The sequence below is a fragment of the Crassostrea angulata genome, chromosome 2 (genome assembly GCF_025612915.1).
Source record: "Crassostrea angulata isolate pt1a10 chromosome 2, ASM2561291v2, whole genome shotgun sequence".
NCBI classification, from domain to species: Eukaryota; Metazoa; Mollusca; class Bivalvia; order Ostreida; family Ostreidae; genus Magallana; species Magallana angulata.
This window is the reverse complement of record NC_069112.1, coordinates 68,924,521-68,938,232: the sequence shown is the minus strand read 5'-3', so window position 1 is coordinate 68,938,232 and position 13,712 is coordinate 68,924,521. Positions and strand designations below refer to the sequence as shown.

The 13,712-nt window shown below is 36.4% G+C and overlaps 2 protein-coding genes across 2 annotated transcripts in view; one reads left to right on the top strand and one right to left on the bottom strand.

Moving 5' to 3' along the window:
* LOC128173589 (neurogenic locus notch homolog protein 2-like) overlaps positions 1 to 1,538 on the bottom strand; it is a 34,090-nt gene extending 32,552 nt beyond the window's left edge. Inside the window, exon 1 of the mRNA XM_052839285.1 lies at positions 1,227 to 1,538. Coding sequence (XP_052695245.1) covers positions 1,227 to 1,538 — 312 coding nt within the window. The remainder of the gene's footprint in view (positions 1 to 1,226) is intronic.
* A 6,290-nt stretch (positions 1,539 to 7,828) lies between these two features.
* LOC128174782 (RE1-silencing transcription factor-like) lies at positions 7,829 to 8,560 on the top strand. Its single transcript, XM_052840242.1, has one exon. The coding sequence runs from the start codon at positions 7,829 to 7,831 to the stop codon at positions 8,558 to 8,560; it is 732 nt and encodes a 243-aa protein (XP_052696202.1).
* The last annotated feature ends 5,152 nt before the right edge of the window (positions 8,561 to 13,712 follow it).

Genomic DNA, 13,712 nt, shown 5'->3' with positions numbered 1-13,712 from the left:
TTTACATGACAAAGAATTGTGAGCCCTGTATCTTGCTTATATCTCTACGACTAACTCTCAAGATTCATTAAATCATTAAAAATGCTTTCATAAAGCATTTTAAATAATAAAAACATAAAAATAACATTTGACCAAAATCGTGCCCATGCCCCTTTAAAGGGCATGGTCACTATTTTGGTCAAATTTTATTTTTATGTTTTTATTATATACAATGCTTTAGGAATGCCATTCTAACGATCAAATGAAACGATCAAATGAAATTTGGGTGCCAGTCGATAAGTTGTAAGCAAGATACAGGACACTATTCTTCATCAGGTAAACAAGGCTCCAGTAAAAGATATATTTCAAGCTGATTGTGTATCTTCTCATTCATTTTAAGCATAAATGAACAGTTCCTAAAGATCAACAGTTCCTAAAGATTAACACATTCATTTCAGGACTAAAACTGGAATATTTACTTCAACTTCAAAATGTACAAAGCTTTGTTTAAATAGGGAAGAATATGTTAAGCTCTGTAACTCGCTTATAACTCAACAAATGACACTCAAATTTTGATTGCCTATTAAAAATGCATTACCGGAGCATTTAAATCTAAAAAAAATATTTTTGACCAAAATTTTAAACTAAGTATAGTTTTTCCATTTTTTAAAAACTACAACGAAAAATTCTTTATACAGAGCATATTTTTTTTATATGGATTTCATTTCAATGGCGGTTGTGATGCTAATAAATTGAATACACTTGATTTTTTCATGCAAATGTACACTTACGTTAAACACAATAATATGATATGTTTTATATCCAGAGGTAAAGAAAGACACTTATTTATCCCCATTTGGTAAGATTTAGGTTTATTTAATTTATAATTTATCACTCGTTATAATCTTTAAAATGTAACATACAGTATTTGGTAACATTGTCTTTTAAGTTATAAAGAAACTTACAAGAGATATCATTTCCAATTTTTTTCTGTCACTCCTTCCCCCTTTCGAACAAGGTTTGGCAAGGATATCAAACTTAACCAGTTTGTTTTTCCCTTTAAAACTTGTCAGTAAGGTATTAAAAATCATTTGTCAATGAATATTCTTAAATGACCAAAAATTATTTTTTTAGTAACTTTACCCTGAAAGAAAATTATTTGGTCAAATTTTGAAGCAGGATTCTGCTCGTTTTATATTTAAAAAAAACTGTTACAATGTTTAAAGTTCGCAAAAAACTATACTTACAGTTGTATTTTTGAAAAGTTCACATTGTGTAGTAGTATTTGAAAGGTTTGCGTGTCCACTGCGGAATCGACACGTGTAATTACCGTCAAAGGTACAAAGGTCAAATGCATTACAAAGTAAACTCATTCCACACTGCAATGCACAGTCTAAAAGAGACTGAATTTCGAGTTTGTGAACCGCGAAAACACCCAGATCCGTGATTTCGGAAACATGGCCTTGTTTAATGAAGTACGAAGAAGAAAGTAAATATTGTCTGGAAGAATAAATCAATGTAAAACAATGAATACATAAAATCACTCCCAAGAATTTCATTTTAGGTCCTCGTCATCTACATTTACTTAATGGCTACTCATACATTGATAAGGTATTTAACATGAACTTAAAATTTATACAACAGTTCAAACATTCATCCGTACGGATTAACCAATCAGTAAGCATTTGCCCTATTCATATCAATATGTTTTAAAAATTTATTATACAAAATCGATGGTCCATTGATTCGCTTTTATTGCTTATGTAAATTCGGTTTTATACAGGACTAATATCAAAGCAAGAAAACAATATCACTTAATATTATAAATCTTTACATACAGGTAATAAGTAAAACAACTTCTTTTTCATTTAATGATAATTTTTTCCCTATACATCCTTAGTATGATGTTTCTACTCAAATTTTAAGTAAGAATTTAAAATATATCTCAATAAACTTAAATATAATATTTTGGCACTGTTGTAATAATTCCGGATATTTTAGGTTCGGCCCAGACCGGGTTTTTCTTTTAGTTCCTTTGTTTATGTCACGTGATACAAGGGTATAAATACGACAGTGAATCAGCTGTCGGCTGCTTAGTAGATAGAAATCAGCAGAAGAGAGAAGAAGACTGTTAGATAATAAAAGGTATTGTGTCAATACAGAGCTTGCCCGTTCGTAACGGTGTTAAGTGTTTTTGATAGGCCATAGAGAGGTTGTCCTCTTGGTACTGTAGGTTGCAGTCATTTTGGCTTGTCAGTGTGTCACAGTAGGCTTTCCTCGGAGAGGCTAGCCATTGTTCATTACTCTAGTAGCTGATCAGACTGTCGTCCAGGCCGTTGTGCTCACTGTCCGTCCTGAATAAGGCAGCCTACAGTGTGCACAGTGGTTGAAGGGCTACCACATATACTGTCCGTCCTGAATAAGGCAGCCTACAGTATATGCGGTAATCTGAGAACGGTCAGTCATTTTAGCTGAGTGGTTGACCTCAGTGGATTGTCACTGTGGGTGTGTACTGTCCGACCTGAACAAGGCAGCACCAGTACATCACACACAGTGTCAATTATATATTTATTATACCCCTTGTTTTGTTTGTAAATATTCTAGATTCCCTGAAATTCTTTGTTGATTATTAACCTAAGTAAGGTTAGGCTATACCAATCATTTTTGACAATCAATAGAAAATCATTATATTATAAAACTTTGTTAGTGTACACCCAAAACCCTGGAAAAGACCAGGCACGAACCCTTCCCCTGGCAGTACGAGTAGCTCGGTACGTTACAGAAATTTGGTGGCAGCAGTGGGATTTTGGGTTAACAATTAGATACACTTGCATTGTTTTATTTGCTTTGTTTGTATTTTGTTAGTTAGATTGTATCATTATATTGGGTGGCATATTTTGACATGATGACAGACCTGCAAGATGAATTAATGGGGCTTGAAGATGAGTTTAATAGACTTCAGGAGAGCATAAATAAAAGTAGGAGTAAAGCCGCAAGAGATTCAGGTTTGCCTGAAAGTATGCGGAATTCCACAGAAGATCAAGACTACTTAGAACAGGGTGCGAGACCTAAAAACATTAGGACCGACACCATAGAAAATCAAAGGCCTGAAAGTCCCCTAGATCCTGATAGACGTGTTGATAGAATGACAGATAGACCCTCATTTACTAGTACACCCTATCATGCAGATCTACCCAGATATGATTACAATTTACCAAGGGAGAGTAATGTTACGACAGCTAGAACAGACAAGTCTAAAAGTAGTTGTGTTAAGCCAGACAAATATGATGGAAATTCCTCGTGGATTGACTTTAAGTCCCATTTTGATGTATGTGCTGAATTAAATGAGTGGACTACAGCAGAGAAAGGCATGTACCTAGCTGTTGCTCTGAGAGGTCAGGCACAGGGTGTTCTTGGAAATTTGTCAAAGGAAGATAAGTGCAACTATAGATACTTATGCAGGGCACTGGAAGAAAGGTTTGCACCTGCGAACCAGACAGAGTTATACAGAGCACAGTTGCGAGAGAGAAGACAACGAGCATCTGAGACACTACCAGAGCTTGGTCAGGACATGCGTCGCCTGACAAACTTGGCATATCCTACAGCCCCTACGGAGGTGAGAGAAACCCTTGCTAAGGAGCAGTTTATTGATGCCCTTAAGGATAGTGACATGCGATTAAGAGTAAAGCAGGCCAGACCATTGGATCTGAATGATGCTATCCGGCATGCAGTAGAGCTCGACGCTTTCAACTCAGCGGAACAGCGTTTACAAGAAAGTAAAGGCTATCTGAGAGAAGCCAAGAGTGCGGAGGACTCCAAGCAGGATGACTCTATAACTGCACTGATAAAAGCAGTACATGATATAAAGGAGGAGATGAAGATACTGAAGCTAGAAATGACAAAACCAAAACCTGCTAAGTCATCTTCTGTGATCTGCAATTTTTGTAAGAGGAAAGGTCACATCAAGAGATATTGCTTCAAGTATCAAGAGTCTTTAGGTGCAAACCCTGTTGTTAAACAGCCAAAGACTGGACAGAGAGAAGAAAAGTCCAATGATAAAGCAAAGGATGTGTCAAGCCGGACTGGTGTCAGCCGCAAGGCAGGTGAGGCTGGTATTTTTGTTGATGCCTCCCTCAATGGATATAAGGTGAAATTGTTGATTGACACTGGTGCAACACTTAGTATTATCTCGCCAGATATACTCAGTACTGTGGTTGAGAGAGCTAACCAAAACCTTGCCAAAGTTACACAGCCTATCCTCACAGCAGATGGAACAGCCATGAAAGTTGAGGGCTCCCTCATAATACCCCTCACAATATCAAGTTTCTCTTTTAATCAGAAGTTTGCAGTAGCAGACATTGGTATTGATGGAATACTTGGACTTGATTTTATGACCAACAATGAATGTCTTGTTGATGTTTATAATGCATCAATGATTGTTAAAGGAAAGCAGATAAAACTTTCTTTTGAGGGAAAGTTGGGATGTTGCAGAATAACAGTAGCAGAAAATGTCACGATTCCTCCATGCAGTGAATTGATTACTATGTGCAATGTCAAGCCTCCTGTATTTGAGAAAGTTCCACTGTTCGGCATTGTTGAACCATCGGATCGTTTCTTAGAGTCAGATCGAGGGCTGGTGGCTAGAACATTAATCAAAGGAAACAAAGTAGCTCCAGTCAGACTTATGAATCCATCTAAGGAGGCACAGAATATATACAAAGGTACATTTGTGGCAACACTGTCAGCTGTTGACAGTATCTATGAAAATGACGGTCAGTCTTGTCTTATTGAAGGATTTCCTAGTCACCTTAAAGATTTGTATAAAAGGTCTGTTGCTGGACTAACAGCAGATAATGCTAAGGTAGTTAAAGATTTACTTTTGCGGTATTCACACCTGTTTGCTGCCAATGACGCAGATTTAGGACGAACAAAAGTGATCGAACACACCATTGATACTGGACCAGCAACCCCAATTAAACAACATGCAAGGAGAATGCCAAACCATATGCAAGCTGAGGCAGATCAACATGTTGATGACATGTTGAAAAGAGGAGTCATTGAGGAATGTTCTAGTCCTTGGTCATCTCCAGTCGTCCTGGTAAAGAAAAAGGATGGAACAACTAGGTTTTGCGTAGATTATAGGAAATTGAACAATGTAACAATTAAAGATGCTTACCCACTCCCAAGAATAGATGATTCTCTTGACCAGCTCTCGGGTACAAAGTATTTTTCAACTTTAGATTTAAATGCTGGATACTGGCAGGTAGAAATGGCTGAGAAAGATAGAGCTAAGACTGCATTTGTGACTAGAAAGGGATTATACAGCTTCAAAGTAATGCCATTCGGGCTCTGCAATGCCCCCGCAACATTTGAAAGGCTGATGGAGTCAGTACTTAGAGGTTTACAATGGCAACACTGTCTGGTCTACCTTGACGACATTATTGTGGTTGGTAAGACTGTAGATTCCATGATTGAAAACCTTACTCAAGTGTTTGACCGCTTATTGGCAACTGGGCTCAAATTGAAAGCTAGAAAATGCAACCTATTTGCTACAGAAGTAGAATATCTGGGACACATTGTGTCTGCAGAGGGGATAGCAACACATCCAGATAAAATCAAGGCTGTTAAAGAGTGGGAAGTTCCTTCAAATGTGTCAGAATTGAGGTCATTTTTAGGATTCTGTAGCTACTACAGACGTTTTGTAGAAAACTTTGCAGCAATAGCTAAACCTCTTCATGACCTAACCAAGAAAGGTAGTTTATTTAAGTGGACTGACGACTGTCAGACAGCATTTGACATACTGCGTAAGAAACTATCTACATCCCCCGTACTAGCACACCCAGATTTTAAGGAAAGATTCATTCTTGACACTGATGCTAGTAACTATGCAATTGGTGCAGTGTTGTCTCAGAAACAAAATGGCATAGAACGACCTATTGCATATGCAAGCAGATGCCTGGCCAAATCTGAAAGGAAATATTGTGTTACCAGAAAGGAATTACTGGCTGTAGTTCATTTTGTAAAACACTTTAGACACTATTTATATGGACAACAATTCACCATTCGCACTGATCACAGCTCTCTGCGATGGTTAATGAATTTCAAAGATCCTGAAGGGCAGCTTGCTAGATGGATGGATGTCCTTTCTACATATGATTTCACAATCGAGCATCGACCTGGAAAACTGCATGGCAATGCAGACGGCCTAAGCCGTGCGCCATGTAAGCAATGCAAAGGTAACCACTCTGTTGATGTTAATCAACATGTGAGTAGTGTCAAAATGGATGATAAAAGCTTTTTGGGTCACTCATTGAAAAGTTTACAAGATGAAGATCCAGACTTAAGGAGAATCAAAGGTTGGCTTGAGTCAAAATATCGCCCTAACAAAGATAAGGTATCCCCAGAGTCAATAACTGTAAAATCCTTGTATGCTCAGTGGGATAGACTTGTCTTAAATGATGACATTTTGTACCGGCGATGGACAGATTTGGCAACACAGCAAGATATCTTACAGGCTGTTGTACCAAGCAGTGAACGTAGGAGTGTTCTTAAATTTTGTCATGATTGTAGAACAGCAGGTCATCTTGGTATTCATAAAACGCTAGGCCGAATTCGTCAGTCATATTATTGGCCTGGGCTACAAAGAGATGTGCACTCTTACATATCTGGCTGCGAAGTATGTACAAGGCGGAAAGCAGCAACTCAGTCAAATAAAGCACCTATGCATCTGGTTTATTCTGGTTATCCACTAGAGAGAATTGCTACTGACATTTTGGGTGAGTTACCACAAACCGCAAATGGCAACAAGTATATCCTTGTGGTAGCAGACTATTTCACAAAATGGACTGAGGCTTTTGCATTACCTAACATAGAGGCAAAAACAGTGGCTGCAAAAATTGTTGAAGAGTTTATAGTAAGACTTGGAGTGCCAGAAGTGATGCACTCAGACCAAGGTCCTCAATATGAAAGTAGGCTCTTCCAAGAAATGTGCAAACTTTTGGACATCCAGAAAACACATACCACACCATACCATCCTCAATCAGATGGCATGGTTGAGCGGTTCAATAGAACTCTAACAACCATGTTAAGTGGGTTTGTAAATGAACATCACACTGATTGGGATGTTCACTTGCCCTATGTTATGATGGCCTACCGAAGTGCACAACATGAAACAACGGGTATGACGCCAAACATGTTAATGCTTGGACGAGAAACTGCAACACCCCTTGATCTCATGTATGAGATGCCGCCACAGATAAAAGAAACACCAAATAATAAGTGGGTCTGGGAGCTGCAAGAGCGACTGGAAAGTGCACATACATTTGTAAGAAAGAAGATGAGCCAGTCAATGGTCAGACAGAAACACTATCATGACCGAAAGTTGAAGTGGAAGAAGTTTGAACCTAAGGAAAGAGTTTATGTCTACTTCCCAAGAAAGAAGGCAGGCACATCATCAAAGTTCACCAGTTTTTGGCAGGGTCCATTTGAAGTTATCAAAAGAATGACTGATCTAACATATTTAGTAAATTGTGGACCAAGAGGTTCTGAACAAGTCATTCATGTGGATCGAATGCGCAAAAAGCATTCTCAGCTTTTGTCAGGAGAAGTTGATGTGCATTTATCTGATAATGAGGAATCTGAAATTAAGTCTGAACCTGAGGAGAATGATGAGTTCCCAGAGCCAGAAGCTCCTAATGCAAGTCGACCTAGTAGGAAACGCAAACCACCTGCATGGCTACATGACTATGAGACTGACATGTAAATTTTGACATAGGGTGGGACTTTTAGTTAGGCGTAATAACAATTTAGATGTTTATAGTTGTTTTCATTTTTGTTTTGTTCCTAAAAGATGGCGAAGACAAAAGTTACACCTGGTCAACCCAGAAGATGTCCCATGTGCACCTTTGTTGCAAAGACAGGAGAGGAATATAGGAACCATGTCTTGGAGTGTGCCATGAGAACATTCAACTGCACCTATTGTAGCTACTCCAGTAATAAAGAGATTAATGTCAAGAGACATGAAAAGAGAAGTCATCCAGGTTTGCTAGGAGAGCCAATCAAGTTGGACAGCAAATCAGCTGACAGACCCATGGAGGCAACAGTCAAGAAACAGTCAGCACCTCAAGAGCCTGTCTCCGATTCAGAAGACTGGTTGAAACAGGATTATGGAGACGTCATTGGCGAGGTTTCAGCTTCAGACCAATCAGATAGCAGCTCATCTTCAGATGATGAGAGTGAAGAGCCTAAAGAGAAACCTGAGTCAAAGAAAACAGTTGTTGCAGGGGATAAGGCATCTGAAACGCTTTTGGAGGGGAGGATCATCAGGAAACAAACAGTACCCACCAAACCACACACGCCAAAGTTGAAGAACCCCATTGCAGTCGCCTCTAGTAAGCCAGAGTGTACCAGGCAGGATGCGTCAGTTCCGGGTAACAAGCGAAAAGTGGAAACAGCAGATGCCAGCACTCAGACTGAAGCAAGTCAAAGGATTGTTACGACAAAGCGAACCAAGAGGTTTCGTCAAAATGAGATGGACATTGAGGAAATAGAAGAGGAACGATTTGTTTTGTTTGACATTTAAGTAAATGTTGTATGAAAGATATTTTTTTTTTAATTGGTCAGCATGAACAGTTAGTCTGCCTGACATTTGGAGTATTGATATTACAATTTTGTATGAATAAATGAATCCTGAAATTAGTTTGAAAAAAACACCTTGTATTTGATCTCTTGGTGTACATGCGGGACGCATGTCATCGGAGGCGTGGGTAGTGTAATAATTCCGGATATTTTAGGTTCGGCCCAGACCGGGTTTTTCTTTTAGTTCCTTTGTTTATGTCACGTGATACAAGGGTATAAATACGACAGTGAATCAGCTGTCGGCTGCTTAGTAGATAGAAATCAGCAGAAGAGAGAAGAAGACTGTTAGATAATAAAAGGTATTGTGTCAATACAGAGCTTGCCCGTTCGTAACGGTGTTAAGTGTTTTTGATAGGCCATAGAGAGGTTGTCCTCTTGGTACTGTAGGTTGCAGTCATTTTGGCTTGTCAGTGTGTCACAGTAGGCTTTCCTCGGAGAGGCTAGCCATTGTTCATTACTCTAGTAGCTGATCAGACTGTCGTCCAGGCCGTTGTGCTCACTGTCCGTCCTGAATAAGGCAGCCTACAGTGTGCACAGTGGTTGAAGGGCTACCACATATACTGTCCGTCCTGAATAAGGCAGCCTACAGTATATGCGGTAATCTGAGAACGGTCAGTCATTTTAGCTGAGTGGTTGACCTCAGTGGATTGTCACTGTGGGTGTGTACTGTCCGACCTGAACAAGGCAGCACCAGTACATCACACACAGTGTCAATTATATATTTATTATACCCCTTGTTTTGTTTGTAAATATTCTAGATTCCCTGAAATTCTTTGTTGATTATTAACCTAAGTAAGGTTAGGCTATACCAATCATTTTTGACAATCAATAGAAAATCATTATATTATAAAACTTTGTTAGTGTACACCCAAAACCCTGGAAAAGACCAGGCACGAACCCTTCCCCTGGCAGTACAAGTAGCTCGGTACGTTACACTGTTAAAACATACACAGACGAGCTTTTTTCAGTCTGACATCCTTGAGCTGTTTCCTATCTACTCACGAGTTAGCTTGTAGATACTAGTGATAATAAAAGAGGCATAATTATTTGTATTGGGTTTTTTTTCAGCTTCTGACGAACTAATCACAGCCTTGATTATTTCAAAACAACACTGTTATTATTTTTCATCTTGAACTTTTTGTAAAGATGAAAGGATGTTAAGTTATAAGAGGAAGTAAAATATAGATAAACAGTTGAAGTTCGGTTCTATTGTCTATAGAGTATTATTAGTTAGATCGTTGTAATATAAAAACGCTTCCACCTAAATCGACGTATAAAAGTTTCATTCCACCACGTAAATATAGTATAGGGACAAAAAAGATAAAATTATTTTTATTGGGAACGCCTATGACTGGGGCCGGTGACAACCAGTGTGTAAATATAGGGATGGTGTGATGTCAAAAATAGTAGGTATTAAGACTACTTAAATAGTGTGAAATCATTAGATTTTATGGTGGCTCAATTTTCGTAGAATCATGGGTACCTCTCATCCACATTAACATCTCCCATGAATTAATAGATTAGGGTTTCAAAGTCATGTCTCTTTACGTTGGTATAAGTTAATACACAAAATGTCGTCCCCATGAACCTGTAATATTTTAGTAATCAACAAAAAAATGGCCCCCATGAATTCAAACGAATCAACAATATCATGGAGAATATGAGCAATACATCCAAAGGATTGATATATCTTCGTATTGAAGACAACGTTGGTGCTAGCTTTCATATTTATCATTGACAAATTATAGCATAAAACTTCTTAAAATACTTGATATCGATTTTTCTGATTATTTATTTTCTGTTAAGATATAAAAGATGAAGTTTTGATATTATTTGCTTCTTACAAAGTTATTAGGCAATATCCAATTGATTTTGTTTTGTTTACAGGTACACCAAACTAAATTGTTTTGCCTCGGACTAGAATGTCTCGACGTCATTAGATGAATCGCGTTAGGTGGTTGCCTCATAAATTTCTTTACATGGCAAGCGTCAAAATGTAAACGGCAACATGGTGGACGTAACGTTTTTTGAGCTGATTTTTTACACAAACGTTCAACCGTACCTTTAATTTTTAAGCCCCAAAATATTTAGAGTGGACCCCCTTTGCCTGTGACGTAATATTATGATCCTACAATAGCATCGAGGTTTGCACAAACAACTGACGAGGAAGGTAAAAAATTAGAGAATTAAGCTATGAATTTAATCGTTTTATATTATCTTTTGTTTGTTTACATATCAAGCTGTAGGTCCTTGACAAAACAAAACACTTATTAGGTTCGTTACTGACTGTTTACAGAAATTTGTGGTGTCGGTAAAGTCCATAGAAGGCTCGGCTCCGCCTCGCCTTCTATGGACTTTACCGACCCCACAAATCTCTGTAAACAGTCAGTAACGAACCTAATAAGTAATAATATATAGTCTATGTTCTACTACATTAGTAACATCCTACTACAGTTTTACACTATATGGATCACGAATTCGTTCGTTTTTAAATGATTGGCTTAGCCTAGTAAAGCGACAATACTAGTTTACCTGACTAGAAAAAAAGTAAATCTACAGAGTATCATAAAATAAGGTCATTAAGTAAAAAACTAGCGCAATGCTATTTGCGCCATAAAATGCAAGGCGTAAGTTTTATTTTTTCAGCTTTAATTGGACCACGTTTTTTTTTTTTATACTTTTTGTGATGTAACTTTGATCGTTCTAAATATTTCAGTTATGACAGTTCACTAATTGAAATATCATAATTATCGAAAAGTATTGTTATCGGAACCATTTCAAGATTTACAATCGTGCGTTTCATTTTCTTGTCTAAACTATTTAATTGTCAGTGAAATTGTTCTATTTTGAGTGTTAAGGCATAATAAATGTGAGACGTTTACCATGTTTCAAAAGTAAAGTATCTTCTTTATACTCATTCAACAGTCAATATTGCTCATTAGTTCCTTCCTAGCTTTATTTATTTTATCATGAACTGTTAGCTTTTGAAAAAAAAAGTAAAAGAAAAAAAACCCTTAAACTCAACTGCCCCTAATGTTACAATACAAGTGACTCTGTATCAGATCAGATCAGATCTGCGAGGACGCATCATATTTAAACCATCCTGATTAGGTTTGGCTTGATTAAATTGTCGGAAATTGATTTTGGTTTGTGTAACTACCGAATTGGTGAACAATTTATACATTTTTAATCTTAATTCTAGTATAAAACAAAACATCAATAACACACATTTAATTTTTAATATTTCGTGGAAATTTACGATATTGATCCCGATAATTTTGACAAAAGTAGAGCTAAAGTCGTTGTGAAGCAACGAGTATGTTTTCAGCTGCAGATGAGAGTTGAAAAACAAGTTGTAATGAATTAATAACATAAGTGGTTTTACTTTTACAATTAATAAAACGAGCTTATCCTAAAAAGCAAATTGCTTTATGTTAACTACAACAGCGCACGATATTAAATTGAAGACGTAAATAACATGAGGATATAATTACCTAGTATATTATATAAAAGTTCGTTAACTATTGTATGCTGGCTACTTTATAAAATACACCTTAGTACTTTAACTATTTATTTGCACGCATGACCGAGTAGCGTAATGGAGTTAAATCGTGTACTTTTGATTTCTGGGTCTCTTTGTTTTTTTTCCCCATTCAAATTATCTTTCGTATGAGTGACTTCTGTTATATAAACAGCATACATTCCAATAAACGTTTAAAGGTAATAATGTTCAATATAAAAAAACCACAAAGATAGCAAATCTTTTCTGGATGGTCGTGGGCATTGTTGTTCTGTACAACTCTTCTTGTAAAGATACGTACAACTCTTCTTGTAAAGATACGTACAACTCTTCTTGTAAAGATACGTAAATCGATAAAGGACAACATTCAAATTCTGGAGTATATTATGTTTTTTGTACTGAATATATGTACATATAATACTAATTGCTTATTAAGTAATTTCTAAAAAAGATAATAAAAGGTAAATATAATGGTTAATTTGTTTCACACCTGTCCTCCTTAATTTGTCGTTTGATGAATTATAATAAGGCTTTGAAAACTCGTTCTATGCTTTGCTTCCAAGTGCGCTGTTACGATACGTTCATACAAAATAAAATCATAAATAACCGAGGACTTCAAAGAGTAATTGTTTAAAGATTTCTACTGCTTTTTCGGATTCACATGTACTGTTTTCATGAAATTCAAATGCCAGGTTTTAATCAACTTTGACGAGGTCAAGTGTGATACATGCACATTATGAAATATATATATATATATAATTTCCCTCGTGTCAAGTGATATAGCAAGTGCCGCATACAACTAAAATAACAAGAAATCAGGAAGCTGATGTTAAATACCTTAACATGTACCTTGTTGAACTTCTTAAACAAATTATGATGTTACATCACTAAGTTCTACATATAATGAAGTGATTTTCTTTATAAAGATATACAAATAAATATGTAATGTGAAAATAACTGCAGAGTGTTCCATTATAGGTTATTTATTGTCCTTCAAGAGCCTTACTTTCACACAAGCAAATGTGTATTGATTAAAATTATTGGACATGTTTCTCTTCGAACATAATTTACTTATCAAATATTCATTTTAATAATCCAATGGATATTGATTACCCATTACGAAATAAATTCATAATGTGAATTACAAGACCCAGTAAAAACATACTAGTACGGTTTACATTATTATTTATGAGTGCACAATTCAAGTTGTTCAAGGTAAAAAAAAAGATTTTCGTGAAATTTGTTTGTATAGAACAATATAATGCTTCTTAATAAATATAAACATAATAAAAATAATAATAAAAATGCGATTTATGTATTGATCAAGGTTTTAAAATATTTGACTTATGTAACAATAGATACATGTGAGATTGATAACAGACGTGAAAAATTATCTTTAATGTTTGACCTATGTATTAAACGTGCATCAAGTACGATCCCTATGATATTAATACTCTAACTTTCGGTCTTTACATTTAAAGAAACACCAGTTACACATGCCTGTCTGATAGAAAGCTAAATCGCACAAAAACATATTTTTTTTAAATTTAAATTACTACAATGTTTTATGCCTTAA

What these genes read in the sequence shown, in the direction of transcription:
- LOC128174782 (XM_052840242.1), top strand. Translation starts at nt 7,829, where the DNA reads ATGGCGAAGACAAAAGTTACACCTGGTCAACCCAGAAGATGTCCCATG.